General features: G+C 34.8%; 1 protein-coding gene across 1 annotated transcript in view; it reads right to left on the reverse strand.

The window, feature by feature from the left end:
• The window catches only part of EPHA5 (EPH receptor A5), a 203512-nt gene extending 183782 nt beyond the window's left edge, over nt 1–19730 (reverse strand). Inside the window, exon 1 of the mRNA XM_072405426.1 lies at nt 18974–19730. Within this exon, the coding sequence (XP_072261527.1) occupies nt 18974–19139 (166 nt within the window). The 5' untranslated portion in view covers nt 19140–19730. The remainder of the gene's footprint in view (nt 1–18973) is intronic.
• Between the last annotated feature and the right edge of the window lie 212 nt (nt 19731–19942).

Here is a 19942-nt window from a genome sequence, read left to right on the forward strand (position 1 = left end):
TAATTATGATCACCTGTGCTTTGGCTAACTTATGTACCTTTTGGTCTGCTGTTCCTGTTTAGTAAACATTTACATTTTAGAATTGCTTCATAACATATATACTCTGCCTGTTCAAAAGAGGTCACACTCAAGTTTTGTTGAACCACCTTTAGTTTTGATTACAACAAACACTTTCTATTGTATCATTTTAATAAGCTTATGCAATGTAAGCTCTTTGGGGGAGGGTCCTCTCCTCCTCCTGTGTCATTGTTTGATTTGTCTGTTTTTTGCAACCCCGATTTAATGTACAGTTCTATGTAATATGCTGGCACTTTATAAATACAGTTTATTATTAATATTGTTGTCACCACATTTATTTTTATCCTTGAGTTGCAACAGTTTTTCACCAAGATCTTATATTGATGATAGGAGAGTCTTTTCCAGGACATCTCAAAGATTCTCAATGGTGTTGCGGTCTAGTGTGGTGGCCAATTCCATGGTTAAGCCTGATGAATCCTGCCATTGTCATCTTGGAATATGTCTGTCCCATCAGGGATGAATACAATCTACTAATCGAAAACCCTGGTCATTCAATATTTATTCAGGTAGTCATTTATAATGACTGACCAACTGAGTTAACCACAGATTATAACATTGCTCCAAAAGGCTTGAGGATTTTTTTTGGCCAGTGTACCTGTTCCATAAAATTATGACAAACTGAAAAACTAAAAACACATGAGAATTGTTCTTCAATGACATACATATCACAAAAAGTGTAGAGTTTGGGGAAAGGCACATCAACACAATACACAGCTAAATATATATTTGTAGTTTTATGTGTAAAATCCTCAAAAATTTCTATTCTGCAGTAATTAGCCCCAAAAAACATACAGACATGTTTGTTGAATGAATATTGACAAATGGTAAAGTCAAACATCTGTTACTCCTTCTGTTCATTCTGCATTCCAGGGCCTAAGGTGGCAGGACTATCAGTGCAGTCAGGGAAGAGAAACACTGCAAAAGTGAAAGACTCCATGAAGAGAAGGGACTATCAGAAAAAAAAGGAGGTATAGTAGAGTACTAATAGAGAACTGGTATTTGGGTTAAGACAAAAATAACATGTATATTTTAAAATACATAGTAAATATACAATACAGTTAAATGCAAAAGTAGCTCTTTCAGAAATAAAATAATAATTTAGATGTGCATATGTAGATAGATAACACCTTTAATTACATTATTACTGAAACAAATCAGCCTATTTAATATAGCGACTTTGTACATTTATAGTCAGCTTCTATACAACAGAATTCTATTAAGTAAATGAAGAAATGCAATGATCCACAAAAAAGCCAATTACTATGTAACTAATCTTTCAAACTAACAGCAAATTTTAAAAACCTCTAGCTAATTTATTTTGCATGAATTTAATTGTAGAAAACAGAAATGAGCATTGCTGTCTATGTTTAGTGTTCAGTCCAATACAGATGTCAATGTATGGCCCAGGTACACAGATTGGTAGGCCTGAATAGGTGGAAGCATACGCACTGAGGGATGTAAAGGTTATACAGATAAGGGAGGGTAAAATTTGGGTTAAGTAAAGGTCAGTTAGGTGACTAGTCGAGGTGGGGTTGGGGGAGGATTGGTGGGGAAGTATAGAATAGCAAAGAAGAAAAGGAAGTCAGCAGTAACTTGGCAGCTTCCCATCCACTTGTCTCCATTTTCTGGTGCTTTGTCACCCTGATGAATAAAAGTACTGGTATTGATTCAGTTTCAGTTGTAGAAGGTAGTTGTTTTTTAAGGGTAAATGGTAATGGTAATAGCAGCCATCTTTGGTTACCTAAGTTGTATAGCCAATGGGTTATGAACAACTGGCTATGCAGTGTGATGGTCTGCAAGTGACTGGTACCAAAAACATCAATAACTTCAAAAATTTCAAGAAAGGAGCCCTGCTATGGTTCTATGCCTTCTGGAACCCGCAACCCTTAGATAAATTGTCACAAAGAGTTATAATATGTTGTGGTATGTTTTATTTTAGTATTGCAGTGTTCAACCCAGATATTTTTTTAAGCATGGCATGATGAAATTTTAGGCAGGTGGCAACTGCTGTATTGTGACCCAACTCTTCGGTAATCAAAAACAGCTCTTTGGTTACTGAAAAGTGCCGGGTAGTGCACCCAGCTAAAATGGCCCTGGAGAGAACACTGTATTGTGTTTTTTGTTGGTATTATAATTGATGTATATTGTGGTTATATTTGTATTTTGGGTATATTGTTTATATTTTGGTATAATTAAGCCATTATTAATACATGTTTCTGGTTAATAATTAGGCTTAATGGGTCAAAGCAGTAGAAAAGTAGCTAAGCAGTGGGAAGGGAAAAGATGGGGACTTCTGAGTTAACTTGGTTAAGTAGTAGGTTAGGTGTAGATAAGTAAAAACTTCAAATAATAATATAATTCAAATAATCTTGTTTCTGCATTGTAGATTGGTGTCCGTAAAAAAATTTAATAATAATTCATAATTAATAAATTAATAAAAAAGTTTGAATCATTTACTGTAGGTCACAGTCCCAGAATGAATATGTAGAGCAAGATTTCTGCCTCTTACCTAATTCATTGCATGCTTGTTCTGGGCCACTGACTTAACACTAGGATTTAAGGTGAATGCTAATGATCAGTATGTTCCAATTGTATCTATTTCTGAAAGCATAACATTATTGTAATGATACAAAACATTGTGATATTTAAAGCATCCAATCACCATACATTATTGACACCTATCAAAGATAAAATGCCAGCAAACTTTATCAAGTACTTTCATAAAACCATAACAAGATCAAAAATCAAAAAGGTAATTTACAAAGCGGTCTCAATTAACTGCAACTCCTCCCGATGAAGCAGACATAAATATCTATAAAACACGTTGGGTTGCAATTAATTGATACCTGTCTGTAAGTAAAGGGTTTTAATCGTCTAACAACTCCAAGTTTTTCTCTAAAAGGTAAATGTAATTGTGTGGCGTTGGGGGGTTTCTTTGGGAGTAGGGGGATATTCACCTACCCGCATCCTAGTGAACGGATAAGTATGTTCTTTAGACCTTGCCTATTTAAACGAAATTAAAAAATAAAGAAAAAAAAAGCTATATTTTGGGATCATGGGAATAACCTCATAAAAGATATATAGTTAATCTCAGTGCAAACTAACAGCTGCAACAAAAAACCCTAAAGGAGAACACCTCTAATTTTAATCCTAGAATTTACATTTCACAAAATAACCTATGTATATCCCCTTTAAGTGAATGCATAGATTATTACCAACCCTTTTATTGTCTCATTGGGATTCTTTACAAGTTTACAGGCAAGCAAAATACAGAGATTGGTTTATTAAAGGAGTCAAGAATTTTCACTCTATAAATCATGTACTTATACATTTAAACATTTGTAAGCAGATTTTTTTAGTTAATTTAATAACTAAAGTAAATACTAACACAATTCATCAGATGAAGATTCTAAACTCCTTTAGTAAATTCATATGTCAAAATAAGAATATAGCTTACAATATCAAACATGCTTACAGGCAAAAAATCCTAACTTTCAAATTTCATATATTCTCACAGTATAGATGGTCCTAATGCTCTTAAGGAAAGTTTGGGTAGGACCCACTTTTTCTAGCTTTCATATATCAGGGCCCTAAATATATCTGTGAATTAAAAAAATCTGCCAGATTTTTAGCGTCTCTGTGAACAAGTTCATAGAGTGGATCAGGAACCACAACCACTGAAATAAATTCTAAATAACTTGCTTATATTTACTTGACAGGCAACTTGCTATTGGCTCTACAGTTTTGTTAAGTATATCATTATAGTAGAATACAATACCAAAGCAGTGGCTTTGTCAGGGTTTGGTTTGCTTAACTTCATATTACAATGGGGGGATGTACTGCTAAGCAGCAAGCTTTCACTTTGTTGGTTTTAATAGACTTGTTAAAGCAGTAGTTCAAAGAACATAATATACTGTATGCTGACTTCTTTTCTATTACTGACTACTACCCCAGAAGGCAGCCCTGGGCAAATGTTCATTCAGTGTGTTAACATACATCTTCATCATGTGGGGTTTAATAGGTGCTGTGCTAGTTCCTTGCAAATGAGCAAGGCAGTGAGGACAATAATACTATATAAAACAAACATATCAAATATACTAACACAGAACAAACAGTACATAATAAATATATTACACAAATGCGTATATTAATTATATTTAATATTTTCACTAATAAGAAAAAAAAAATATATTAAAATCAAAAATAATTATTCCTGTGCCCTTTTTTTATTATGATGAATAGAGCACAAATATATAAAATATAAAATATGAGCTTCCAAGGAGGTAAAGTAGGATGCAATCACTTTAAAAGGAACTATACTCAAAAAAAAAAAAACACACTTACCTTCAATCCCGCAAGGCAGTTTGATCTCACGTCTTCTCGACATCTGTCTCGGAGTCGGCGCTCCGGGTGCCACCATCTTCGTCTTCTCTTGCAGGTTTTTCATCCTACGTCACCCGACCCAGGTGTGAGATCGGGTGACGTAGGATGAAAAAACAAATTTGCCGATCTCACTGCACATGCGTGAGATTGGCAAATTTTTCTCCTTAAGCAAAAAGGCTCCTTCTGCGCATGCCTGAGATGCTCAGATATGCGCAGAAGGAGCGCTCAAGAGCCTCCCAGGATGCCTGACGTAGGTAGGCTTTGCGCTCCCAATCATTCTCAACCACCTAGGCGGCTGAGAATTAGGGGCGATGCTGCACCCTTTTTTTTAAAAAAAAAAAATCTCAGTTTAGGTACGCTTTAACAATTATACCCAAGCTATCCCTGCCGATGGGAGGGAAAACAAAGGCCTACTACACCAATTACATAATTACACCATACATACTGTATGCCAGTTTGCATATCTACAGGACCTTTTCCTATGCTGAGATGATGTGTATACAATAACACAGAACTCAAACAATGTGTCAATGAATAAAATAATGTCCTTCCAATAATTACATTAAGATGAATCACAGCATGTCCACTATAGTGCTAATGACAATTCTACAGGATCATAAGCTTAAGGCCATTAAAACGCCTTTCCAACATAAACACCCTCACCTGTGAAATTAACTGCTAAATGAGTCAATACTTCCTGTTAGTTACACACATAATTATCGACAACAGCATGGGAATCCAGACCTATAATTCTGCATATTGTCATTCATTTCAGTGCCAGGGTCATTCCTTTGGTTTTTTTAAACACTCTCAAACTCTATGTGTGTGAACTATGACTCCTGGATGAAAAAGTAAATGAATGGGTTTAAAGTAGTAAGGGAATTAACGGACCCAATTACAAGTGCACTTTATGGAAACACTGTAGCTCTGCTCTTGATCCAGCTTTGCCCATGCTGCCCACATTATAAGGTGGGTTATGTTACTCATCCTCCTCATGCCAGACTTCCTCTAACTTTTTTTATTCTCTTAAAATTTTCAATATTTAGAAAAATGTTGTTTACTGTACTATTACAAAATAGCCATTTGTTTTATTAAGCACCCTATGGAAGTTCTTTTTCCTTTTGAAATAGTTAACTCTCAATAATGAGTAAAAGATATATTGAGGCCTTTGGGATTTGATGTTTATCACCATCCATATAGGAACAATAACTTGTTTGTATATATTGAGGCCATTGTTGAGGAAGGCTAGTTGCTAGTTCATGTAGCACTCTTTTTTTATTATTACTTTGTTGTGGTGCGACAGTGCCGCTTTACAATTCTTAAGCTGCGTACACACGGCAAATTTTTCTCGCCCGATAATCGGTATCGGCCAATTATCGGGCGAAAATCTGCCGTGTGTACAGTCGGTCGTCGTCCATCGTCCGACGACCGTCCTGGCGGATCCATGGACGATGGACGACGACCGATCCTAATGAAAGGGAAGGGGAGAGCGCGCAGCAGGGTGCCGCTCCGTCGCTCTCCCCCTCCCCTCTCCATAGAGCATGAACGGTGCTGTATGTACAGCATCGTTTATGCATCGTGCAGTCTTTTCTCGTTGGAAAGGATCGTGAAAGATCCTTTCCAACGAGAAAAATTGCAGGTGTGTACGCAGCTTTAGGCAGGATTGTCAGAGCAGTTAGCTTCTAAAAGGGCAAGATTGGACATCAGAAGATAATTTCTTGATAGCTAGAAGTAGTTAGTCACATTTAACAGGAAATGTTCTAATGTTGAAGACATTTCAGAACTCATCCCTCAGTTTAAAGATATTTGGATGAGTGGCCAAAATGTCCATAATACTACAAAAACCATGTCCCATATAAATGAGAACTTCTACAAATATAAATTCTAGATACTTTTCATGTTTTAAATTTTACATTTTACCGTTAAAAGAGATAAAAAAAAATGTCCTAAAGCTCAATTTTAACCACAGTTGAAATTGTTAAAACTTTTTAAACAGTTTAAGTAAAGTTTGTCTCCAATTGAAAATATGTGTTCCACTTCCTGTCCTAATAATGGTGTAGTTTAAGCAAAAAAAAAAAGTATTTTAGGTTTTTATTACTATCTATATCTACATACACTATCTATAACATATTCTGGTGTCATAATGACTGTAGACAGACAGTAATAAACACTCTACAGAATTTTTATTTGCTTTAACTAAAACTAAAAAGGATTTGTGCTGGAGCTTGGCTTAAACTGACCTACATTATTGATGCAAAAGGATTCATTTACTAAATTCACTCTGCAAGGTCCTATACACTTAGCTTAGTGAATGGGGTGAAGCTCTGCAACCATCCAGTAATGACCAAGAAAAAACTTTTTTTTTTACTTTTGATTTTCTTGCAGGTGACTGTATAGTCTTTACAAAGTGAGCGATCAACACATTCACTAATCTTAGTGAATTAACCCTACTGAGTAATCATTTACTTTGCTTAAAAAAAATTAGATCATGCAAAAAGATAATTATTTTAGCTCTAGTGATGCTCTGGTTAGATGCAATTTAATAATGACTACTTTAATAATGCAATAAATGAATAGCTGCGAAGACATTGGATAATAAACTTATATTAGCTTTCAGTTTATTGAATTAGACCTTCTCATAGCTGCAAAACTGAACAGAAATTTGAACTCTTTGTAGGTTATCGTTATTCTGTTACAGTCAGTTCAATTAACCTCTTCCAAATGTTTCACAAATGCTCCTAATTTTCAAGTTATAGTGTGTAACCAAGGTAACACATTCTCCTTCCTTTGTATTAAAACTTATCTTTTACCTTCAGCAATAGCAAGATCTCACTTCACATGAATGTCACTGCATCCCCAATAGAATTGGCATTACAAATCCAGTATCTCAATACATTCTCAGCTGTTTTAAAGTTTTATTTCCCAGAAGCAATGATTCATAGAATGTATTTGTAAAAACAGAAATGGATCGCCATCTGCAGATGTCATGGCATACAGATGACACGTTTTAGTTTTCACCTCTAAAGGACACAAAAGCAATCATTTTATAGAGGGCAAAGGGTTCTCAACCTGAAATTGTGTAACAGTTCTGCTATGTAAAAAAGAGAGAAAAAAACTTTACCATTGGAAAGTGTTGTAGATTTGTAATGAAACATAGGCATTCAAAAATGACCACTCAGTTTATTTACAACACGTCAAGTATATGTGGCAAAAGCAAGGATTTTTCAGGCCTACCCCAATGTGAAAGGTATTCATTTTATTTCTGTATTTTTAAACAAATGACTACTGTCATATAGGTGCTTAAACAATACTCAGTTGCCCTACAATACAATATTCAATCGCTCTACAATACAATAATCAATTGCCAATACAAAACTATTATATTGGGTTATCTAAATTGCTTATCGCAACATAAATTCCAAATTTCAAGAATCCAAATATGATCTTAGTTCATCTTAAAAAATAGTCAATGTAGACTTTAATCTATCAACCTTTACTACATTCTTTTTTTACCATTATCATTTATTTTAATACTGCTATTTTTTTTTAACAACATCCTTAAAACATTTACTGTGTCTAATTCTACTTTATTTTTAATGTCTAAATATTTTTGAATATTTTGTATTAAAAGAAAAAAAGATATACAGATAATAGGAAAATATGGATTTGTGTAAAATATTTTTACTGAATGTTAATAAAATCCTTAAATAATATAAAAAAAGCTACTTTTCTAAAAGTAATCTGTATTGTTTTATTGTAGTGATTGTTTCTTCATATTATATTCCTATTTACAAAATTGTAAAAATTATAAAAAAAAATATAAGTATATAATAATAATAACTATATTAAACATTAATAATATTCATATACCGTATATTCTTATATCTAGCCAGCTGAAGCCAATGTTCCTTTATACATGTTTTCCAGTTTCTTCTATCTTTCTATTGTTAAAAGTGTAAAAGCCCAACAAGAAAGCTCAGTAGCTCTAATTATACATAAAAAAGACTACTTCTGTGAACTTACTTTTTAGAAAACCCATAGTGTTCTGGGGATCCTTTTGTCATGAGTTTATTCATTACTTTTATTTTTTTTAACTTTTTTTTTTTTAACATATCATTGGAAATTCATAAAAAGAAGAAAAAATAATATCACATCATGTTTCAAGTGGATTTGCCTAAATTCACAAGTCAGGTAAATTACCAGAATACTCAGCATTACCACATCACACTGCTATTTTGAGTATTAAAATGACTTCCTGAAATGAAAAACTGTGACTTCCACTGTTCTGTAAGTGCTTATCCACATTACAGACTGTAAGGGGCCTGCTATTTAAAAGAAGACAAATATCTGCTAGATTTGAAGTGAGATAAATGGATCAGTAATATACATGTAAATATATATATATATATGTATATATATATATATATATATATATAATGGGACTGCAAATATTTCACAAAACAGGTATTTTTAAGAAAATGATCACAAATTTCTAAAATCAGTAAAAACTCTCTAATTTCTCTATAAAGTAATATACTCGTTCTTCAAATAGGTTCACCTAATTTTATTGCACAGATGATTACTGTCTTACACTGAAAACATTTAGGGCAAGTATGATTAACTAGATATTCAAATGTGTTTATATTCCCATACATGTAGAGAAAGCACTGTAACCTCAAAGAAAAAATTATAAATGAATGCACTAGACTCTAAATTGTCCTATTAAAATGCACAGAAAAAAAAAACCTATTCTAATATTATCAGTGCTTTATGCCTCATTTTTCCTGAATGCAATCCAAACACTAATACATTATTATATTCTAAAATACAGACAGGATAATGTAAACACAAATGACAAATGATTTCATTTAAAACAAATAATGCACGCATCAAGACTGCAAAACATCGCAAATATAGGAATTTATAAACATCTTAATAGCAGTATTCCTAAACAGAATATTATTAAATTAAAATATACATGTATCTTCAAATGTTTAGTTTATTTGGTTTAGTTTGGTTTGGTTTAGTTTTTGGTGTATTTTTGGTGTATACCGCTTGTATACAGCTTATATGGTGTATTATGGTATATACCGCCTATATGGTGTATTTTTTTTCCTCCACAAAAAAAGCAGCATAATTTCTTTAGAGTGGGTTTTCACATTTCCTTTTTATCATCTGAAAATGGAAGTTAAGGACAGTGGTAGGCAGAGTGACAAAATGTAAAAAGTTCTAAAAACAAGCAACATTTTTTTAGTCTTTAGATTTAGATAGACAGAAAGTGTTAATATTTCTGGTAGGTTTTTATTTCAGTCTGTGACCCTTTCAGATTTGTTCGCAATCCCTGTCCCCGTAACAAGAAGGTACAGGCAGCAATAAATTACAGAAGGTGTATTACCCTTTCCCACTTTAGTAAATATGTGTTTTTTTTGTAATGTCTTCTTATATCAGAACAACAGATATCAGTATAAGTATTTTAGGTGTGTCTAAGTAGCATGATAACAACGTATCAACCAGAGCAGGAATCACAGAACTATGGGGCAGACTTTTTTTAAGTAAATTTTTAAATACTATTAAGTAAAATAATAGATTTTCATTAAGACAAGAAGAAAAATAGGGTAAAGCTTTTTTATAATGCTAGTTATTTATGCAACTGGTCTTCGTTCTTGCCTTGTTGTATTCATTTCCTTTAATTTGTTACTCCAATTAGTCGTCACTGGCTGAGCTCAAATAAGCTCTCCATGCTTTGCTGCTGAGGTGCCACCATTGAATGCTTGTTCATAGAGGCTGTTAAATATATGATGCATGTAATTCTACAGCATGGGAATACAACCTTTAATGATCAACTTGTGAATGGTAGGGTTGTATGTCTTTTCAAGGTCAGGGGAACATTTTTAGTGCCTATGAACTTCTTTTGCTGGCAGTTTTATTTGAAACTAAAACTATTCTTGTCCTAGAACCCAACATGATGCTGGTTCTTTGTATGACCATAGTAGTACTACAAGCTGTTGATATCAAATGCTCCAGACTTGCCACAAAGGACACCACTACCAGTACAAAACCAAATAAAATATATTCTTTACTGAGAGTCTAATTATACACAAATAGAAGATAATGATTACACTTATAATGCTCTTCTAATGTTTGAGTTAGAAGAATAAAAAAATAAAACAAAACAATGCATTTGGTATCTGCCCCTTGCAACAGTAAAGTTAAAAAAAAAGACAAATGGAGAGCGACAATTAAGTACAAATACAGTGCAAAAAGTTATCTCTGTTATTATGGCCCGTTGGGCCCATGTCCCCACATAAGGAACATTAGTGTCAGGGACAGCAATAGTAACCCTCGCCTCCATTTATTTGGTGACAGTGAAAACAACAGTAAACCCTCTCATTTGTATCATTTTAAGCAATGTAGATCACCCTCTTTGGTTTTTAGTTGTAGAGGTAAATTCAACCAGTGGCAGCCAAAAAACCCTCTCCCTACTAGTGTGCAGGTGCAGCAATTAGCAACTCCCTCCAATCATGTTCAGTTGGCGCCTACCTTGACCCACACTCTTGCCTTAGCTAAACCAGTCTGGCCAGAATACATTATGCTCACTAGAAAGAGTGCTGGGTAATGAAACGCAAAGAGTGCTCCAAAACTTGCCACCATGCTGCCACTCTGCATTGGGCACCGTCTTGTCCGTGGCCTCATATATACCAAAAGAGGACTGTATAGTGCATCAGTTTGACAACCCAACAACAAAAAACAAAAAAAGGCAAATTTTGCATCTATATGCTCAGATTTTCAAACCACACTACAGTACTTTTATGAATCCTTATTTGCAATGAGTATTTGCAAAATGGCTGTGGGACAGAGTTTTAAACTATAAACAAGGATTTAAACATACAAGGCAGTGAAGGAAAGCCATCATCTAATTGTAAAACCAGCATGAAGCTTCTAATGCGAATTGCACAGATTAATAGTATATTCATTGCTTGTGGATAAACCCTATCTAAGCAAATCAGAGCCTCAGAAATTCTACCTCTTCTTACCTCTACTAACAATACTGCATCGGAAGGATCTATTACCCTTCCCCTTCATCTCACACGTCTCCAACTCTGGTTAGCGAGAAAGCTCTCTAGCTAAAATACTCATAGACATAAAATTTTACTGCACAGATTGGGACACAATCCTAATTTCAGACCACAGCAAGCAACCCTGATCAATCATTCCCCAGGGAACTACAACTCAGATAACTGTAGTTGCTTCCCTTGGTTTGAGGCCAGCAGAGAGATTTTGGTTTTTATTGCTATTAATCTGAAAACAGAAGATTCTGCTGTACTTACACTGTAGACTCTGGAAATTGATTATCGAATAAAGATAAAAACCTGTCTAAATCTTCTGTTTTTGGGTGGACTATTGTCAAAATTCAGCAAGTATGAACACCTATCTCTGAACACTTAGTATTTGCAAAGGTAATTATATATACAATACCAAGGGATGATTTCTACCTAAAACATACCATACCTTATTTTCTGTTTGGAACAGTATATGTGAAATAGAAAAGGTTTGCAGAAACCTCCGAAGGTTTTTGGATAACTCAGGCATATATTCTAATATTTTTCTAACAAGTAGACACATGAGAATAGGGACCCCACCGGTATATTACAAGCTTACTTGTCCATCAACAGAAGACTTGTTCTAATATTTAGGGTTAAAGCTGAACTTCAGCAACTTGAAAGTACCCTCAAACCTCCATCAACTCTCCCTGTGTAGTGCCCATTAGTAGTTTTTAGTTATCTTGACCCTGTGTAATCCATTTTCTAAGCCCCTGTGAAATGATTACATGGACTGCAAAGGATCTATCCTTGGGAGCCAGAACGAGGAATACACAGTTTGTGCCAAGTTCTATGACTAGTGTCCAATCAGTGACAGGGTTGTCCCACTGCAGAGAACATGGGGACAGTCCGTTTTCTGCTGTCACAGCTTGTAATCCTACAGTTATTTCAGTATCACACACTGGGCCTAAATTATTAAAGATATTCAAGACTGAAGAAGATCTTGACTAGACTATCATGGGAGAACCTGAATTATCCAGCAAACCTGGAATGGATTTGGTTCAGTATTGAAAACATTTGTCAACTAGCAAATGATTTGTTGAAATCCATTCCAGGTTTGATAGATTACCCAATTACTAATTCCTTTCAGCACAGGAGAAGGCCATTTAGAACAGTGAAAAAAGAGTAAGGATGGATGTATTCAGCTTTACAATGGAACAGAAAGTTACTATACACAAATGTACTTCTCAGTCCAAAACAACAAATTCTTTTTCTGTAAATAAGCTCAGTGCTGCATGGGAGATTGCAACAATCTTCACATTCTGTTTAATTAGAACAAAAGCAAAAGGAAAACTAACACAGCATAAAGTTAAGTCTAGTCATTAGGTTTCTTGAAACTTTCTTGTTAGAAGTATAAGAGTTTCCAGTTTCCAGCTACTATAATGATCACAACTCTTAACGATTATCTTTTGCCTTAGATCATGCAACAACAGCTAGGCAGATTGTGACCATGAGCACAGAAAAGAATCTGCAAAAGTCAACAGTTTTTGCTGTGTTTGCTTTGCCTATAGTTCTTATTTAACCAGAAGTCCCAGTTATTAGTAGTCATAATGGCTGATTATTACTTTGCCACACATGCATGCTTATTTGTTGAAAAAAAAAACTGGGAGATCACCATAAATCTATACCATGTTTGAAAAAGGTTCTCAACATAATCGTCAAAGTTTTACATCCCTTCTCTTTCAAACACAATATCCAAAACTTCTTTTAGGGTTACCTTCAGTAGTACCAGGCAAATATTTAACTTCCTGTTATCATCAGAATAAAAAAAAATAAGCCAAATGCAATGCCATAGCTCTGAACAGTCGATCGCAATACTCGATGTAGGATGGTTCCTTTGTAGAGAAGCGTGGTGTATCAGTCGGCACATCCTAGCAAACATCACATGACCACCTTTACACTGTTATCAGTAGAATTCTTAGTTTGAATAGAATATTATCAACGTTTTCAACATACTAGGTACAAAATATCAGACTTATAATTAAGTCTGTTCATAACAGTCCACAGTAAACTGGATAAAATGATATACTATAATATATGTAATATTATATATTTTATATATCTATACTTTAAATCAGTTAGTCAAAGATTCATTATTCTATTATTATAATATTCCTGCGCTATTACTTGAAAGTTTTACTTAATATTTTATTAGAAATGGAAAAACTTATACTCTAGATCACAATATATCAACCTACGGAAACCTTTTAGCCATCTTTTACTGATTTACACCCACATGGAATAAAAATAGCAAGACTAACAAAAAGGTACCAGGTACCCTTGACTTCTTTCTAACATCTTTTTATTAGACAATATACTATACCAGTGAGCCCATATTTTGCTGAACATGCAAAATGCTCACCTTTACAATAAAGCAGACAAAAAGATAAAAAAAACGCCATAAAGTTTTCTCCTGAATGCAGAAAATTTAGAGAAAAAAAGTCTGAGCATCTTCTCAAATTTTATTTAACGCACCCTAAATTCTGAAAACGAATATGAATCACAAAAATAAAATAGTTGCACAGCCTTGTTTGGACAGCATTTTTTCCTAAAAAAGCAACATGAAAGAAATACAGCTGAGCCATGTAAAATACCAATTGACAAACTTTGCCGGACTCACCACAGCATAAAAGTTGTAAACAACTGAAGAACAAAATCAGCACTCTATTCATGCTGTCCTGATCCCATCAAGTAATCTATACAGATAGAAAACTTGACTGGTGAAATTAAGTTTGCCTTCTATAGTCTTTGATGCCCTGACCGTTTTTACAAATGAATGCTGCACTGAATGACACAAAAGGCAATGTTTACAGAGGAAGTGTTATTAAACTGACACAGTAATTTCACATTTCATGACAATGCCATCAATACATAACTAAAGAAATGTAGGTCTTTCATAAACGACTCAGTATCTTAGAGGAAGTCATCAAATTATTGCAGGCCTATTTCATTCCTCACTGTGCATGAACTATTTACCATAACAAAGCTTTCACATTTTCATTCTCTAAATAACAGTTGAAAAGCCTCAAACGATTTCTGAAATTTCTGGTCTCATGTGCCTACCCCTTGCTTTGTGGTGAGCTCCTGTTTTTAGCAGGAAAGGGTCAAAAGGGGCAGAGACGTTGGCAGTGAAAAGGACAGCCTTTGTGTTGTGTGGTTGGAGACATAAAGAATAAGCTTAGAGGGGAGTTTTGTAACATAGGGATTTTACTTAACCTCATTAGTTCCAGATGGGCCCTAATACAGTAATATCCCTCATGGCAATGAATTGGGTAATATATTGAAATGTCAGTTTTTAAACCAGAGAATACTAATGTTTGTGTTCTTATTTGCGCTTTCTTTAAAACAAAATCTTAACCGAGTAACAATAGAGAGACCTGTAACACAGTTCCACCCAGTAACTCTATACCAAAACTTCTCCGTTGGATTCACACATGTTGTGACTTCTAGGCTATCATCCTATTGTTTGTATATCTGAATCTTGTCAAACAATATTCTAAGGTAACTCATCAAATTGACACCATGGCTGGTTTGGTTGCAGTATTATTTCCTTTAGCCTGTGGGGTTTACCTTAACCATCTGGCCAGGAAAAAAAAAGATCAAAAAGTTATCTAATATATACTTTGTATATCTATGTTCACCATATGACTTGTAAAACAAGGTGTCACTGCTAAAAATAATAAAACAATAGTGTACATAATATTAACAACTAATAATAAACAAAACATAATAAATGTACTGTTAAAATGTAATAATAAATACTGTTATTTATTGTTCTAGAGTGTTTATGTTTATTTATTGGTGTAAGTAAACTAAAACCAGACTTCCTTTATTGTTTATTATATGCATTTTGTGCAATAATACAAGTACTGCTAAATTAGCATACAGATAGAATACATAAGTGATCACATACCAAGATATCAAATTTATTAGCTAGTTAGCAAATATAGATGTTTATGCATTAAAGTATTATCATTTTTATAAGACGTATGCCTCTAATACTATAATAATAGTGTTAGAGGTTCTGAAACACAGCATATACCATGGGTAAATGCCAACTACACTGATGTTTAGCTGTCAATAATAAAGGTTATATTTCAATGAACAATACATGTCTTTTTCTGCAGACAATCTTCTCATGATGCTCCTTTTAAGAGCACATAAGAGACACTTGAATGCCTTTATGGAAATTTAGGAGGGGTGGAACTCCTGTTTATCAAATGTAAAATGTTCTCCCTAATAAAGTAAAATAACCGTGATTTACATTTCCTAGCCAAGCCATTAATGTTGAGTTTTATATTTCACACACAAGTGCACTAAAAAGTAATAATACTAATGTTTGGTGTGCAGGCTTGTTACAATCAAATTAATGTGGTATGGTATTTTATTACTGATTACACTGGACTACAATCTACTCATGTATGATACGTATCTTCCAGAGAGATTATTCTGACTGTGCCACCTTCAGGAGGAAAAAGTTTCTAGGTCACTTTTATCCTAAAAGAACAATGGAATATACAGTTCTCTGTCCAGTTTGAGATTTCTATTTGATTTGGTACAAAAGCAGTGCTCTTATCCATGACAAGTTCTACACTACCACTACAAGTTAACTTCCTCTGGTAGAATATACTATATTAGGTATAAACTGACACTTCTGACATCTAGCTATAGTTGAGTAGATTTGTAACACCGCACACACCTCTAAAAATAACATGTGAATGTGATTCACAATGATACATGTGTGATGTAAATGAATGTGATGTTTTATACTATAAAAAAAATGTGGAAGATTAATCACTATGTTTGTTATGTAAGGAAAATAAAATATATGCATTTCATTTCTATTGGGATGATACACAGGGCCTAATTTTCTTGCATCCTCCTCCAAATTTTAGATTTTGTTTATAGGTGCTTTTCCATTCTAACCAATTTAGAAAGAATGGGCAAACAATTTTGCTCAAAAAAATCAATTATTGTAAAATGTTACAGAACGAACGGTAGCAAAGACAAAATGACTACATGTACAATAAAAGTATGACAGTAGCACGTAAATTGTCGGCAAAAAGACCTTTTTTATGAACATCCCTTTACTGTCTCTCTTGGATATTTATTACATATTTTATTGGGCCTAGGTTTTTACTACCTCTTTGTTTGGGTCACACACTCAATGGTATCTAAAGCATCAATCCTTGAGACGTTCAGTGATCTGTATTGTGTCAGGGCTTGAATTGTAATGGAGATGGAGAAGGTTGTATTATAAAAAAGTTGTGCCATGTTAAAACAAGGAGTAGTGGCCATAACATAATATAGTTCTGTTGTCTTGGAATTGGATAGAGTAAAAAATAAATTTTATGGCAGATTCTGAGGAATACATTGCGACATCAATCACAATTAAAACTTCATAGGCTCTGTTTTTTTAATGATTTTTTGGCCATGATGTTTGTGAAAGGGTTTTGTATTCTCTCCAAAAAAATTGCGTAAGGCCAAATATTTTTCTCACACCATAGTAATTCCTTGATTATCAACAAAGAATAAGTCACACCTAACATAATAAAAGCAAAAAATATTACCAAAAATTTCATTTTTTAATGGCATAACAAGATGGCACCAAGATGTTGTGTTAGGGCTACTAAGATTCAAAATATATATTTTTATATTTGTAGAAACATTTGCTTTATTAAAAAGTGCCCAACAGCTACTTAATATTTTCAGAATTAACTTACACAGTAACTTCTAAGATTAGTAACTACCAAAATTATCTGAAAAAATCAATGTTTCAGGACAAAGCTATTGTAACCAAAAACTAGCAGTAGTGGCAACCATCGCCTTGTTCCTGTAGCCATCTCCTAAAAGTGCACTTTTTTTATTTTTGTACCTTCTGGTCTGATTTTTCAGCCTTGATATACAAAAATGAATTACTATTCGGCTCAAAGTGTTTTAATGACATGAGGTTGGAGTTAAGGGACGTACATAGGTGAAAATGGCCCTACTAGTTGTATAAACTTTTAAATGGGCCTACATACGCAACCAAAATCAAATTTTCATTATAAGCCAGTTTATTAATTATTTTAACAAGCCGGATGAAAACATATCCCTTTTTTTCTGAGTGTGATTTTCTAGGTTTTGTTTCACAGTTGTTTTTTTTACCTTGGATTGTTTGCAGTGTAGTGGACCATCAGATAATACAATTCTACCCAAAAGACAAGAAAAGGTCACTAGAACACCAATATATCTTATAATTGTAACAACTTTTATTCTTGGCAAAGCATAGAAATTTGAATGCATAAGTGGAGAACTGATATTAAGGCGTATCAATAGGAACTTCATTTCTTTTGTATTGCAGTGCTTGGTTTCTGCAAAATACATTTTTTTCCCATGCACAGAATGACAGTTAATTAGTCCAAAGTGCGTTGTACATAATAGTGAATGACCTTCTTGTTTCTCTTTCATTGATCACCATTCAGTGGCTATCCCATCCTCTTATGAGTAATACAGCTATGAGAACGGTCTACAAAAAAGACAAATGATTGAGGTAGCCTGCACCCTAGCAGTTGTAATGTAATAAAGTCAGACTACTATTGCTCTTGACTCATTTCCAAGGCTCCAGGAACAACTTCCTAACAAGACATCAGCATAAACCCTGCAGCAACGCTCTGACCCAGGAGTCAACTCCATTCTCATCTCCTCCACAATATTATCAGTACTGCACAGCATGAGATCACTTTGGTGTACTGTAATACAGGGACCATACCAGAACACTAAAACTGCAAATTTTCTATTAACTTGCATATTAGTCAAAATAGCAGAAAATCTGTGAGAGCCAGCCTATAAAAGCAATATAGATGACATAACACAAAGACCCTCATTTGTAATGCAAGAGTATAAATGGGAAAAAGAAATATTATTGCAATATGTAAAGGATATGAAGGGTTTTAGTCCAGTCTTTAAAATCTTTTAATAATGCTTAGAAATTGATTAGTAAGTAAATGAAATATAGGGCAGAGGAATAGCATCAATAGCAATATATTCTATATACTGTGTTTGGAACTTATATCTGCACCAAGTGATTTTTAAAGGATTCCCATCACTGTTACCTATTTCTTTTAAACAAAACACATTCAAGTTATTTGAGACAGCTTTTATAAAACAAAGACCTTAGATCTGAAGAACAGTCAAGCCTGGTTCTTTGCATTGCACTTCATTTTCACATGATAGCTATTGTTATTTATTGATGATTGGCAGTTTTCTATGAATGCAGCACATATACAAAGACATGCATATGTTGTACTATTGGAGTGATGAATGCTGGTGTCACACACAAATGGCACTTTGATTGTCAGTGTTGCTGCCTAATGTGTGTTAGTGATAACATAATGTACATAAATAGCCATGAATTGGAAGATGGGGCTCACCTTCATTGCTTGGGCTAGCGATGGTCTTTGAGTGGGTGCTGGTGATAAGCCATATCCAAATGGTTATGGGGGTCCCAAATCCAGCCCAGATACCGACCGATCTAGAAGATCCACTATTACACCAGGGGAGCCCAGCAGCAGATTTGGCAGCACTGGCATGCAGCATCTTCTTTCAGCAGCAATCCTTTACAAAAAAGCCCTCTTGCCTGGCTGTGTCTATACCAGTCCTAGCAGCTGGCAACCCCTGCAATGATGGTCAATCCAAGATCTGATGGCTCTTCTTGTGTGCTTTTCTCTTACTGGGATGTGATCAGGTGTAAGGTTCTGTCTTCCCTTCCTCTCCTCCAAATAACCCTGATCAGCCTCCTCTCTCCTCCTCTTCCACACTTTGATTTGGACGCGTGTGATGGCTCAGAGCAGCCAGATGACGGGGGTGGAAGATGAGGGATGTGTCAGGATCAGCCCCCACACACTTTTTTATCCCCCCCAACCAAAAGTCAGACGTTCATCAGCAAGATTGTAGGATGGCTGGGATATAGGAGAGGGAGGAGGAGCAGGAGATTCTGGGAGAAGATCATCACATGGAAGATGTGACTGGGGTGCAGGCTGGGGAGAGGGAACTCTGTGACCTAGGGAGGAAAGGAAATAAACATGGACGAGGGAAGCCAGGATAAGTAAACATCCACAGCTCAGAGCTTCTCCAATGCTGCCTCTGCTGCTGCCATCCGTGCACAGCTCAGCTCTGCCAGGCATGCGGATCACACAGCCAGCTCAGCGGGGGCACATGTAAAGTCATAGGGAACTTCATACCCTGCACTGTACAGGACTGACACAGCACCACAACCTATGTGTGTCTATGGTATTACAATCTATGTGTGTCCACAGCACCACAATCTATGTGTGTCTATAGCATCACAATATATGTGTGTCCACAGCATCACAATCTATGTGTGTCTATAGCATCACAAT

The sequence above is a fragment of the Pyxicephalus adspersus genome, chromosome 3 (genome assembly GCF_032062135.1).
Source record: "Pyxicephalus adspersus chromosome 3, UCB_Pads_2.0, whole genome shotgun sequence".
NCBI lineage: Eukaryota > Metazoa > Chordata > Amphibia > Anura > Pyxicephalidae > Pyxicephalus > Pyxicephalus adspersus.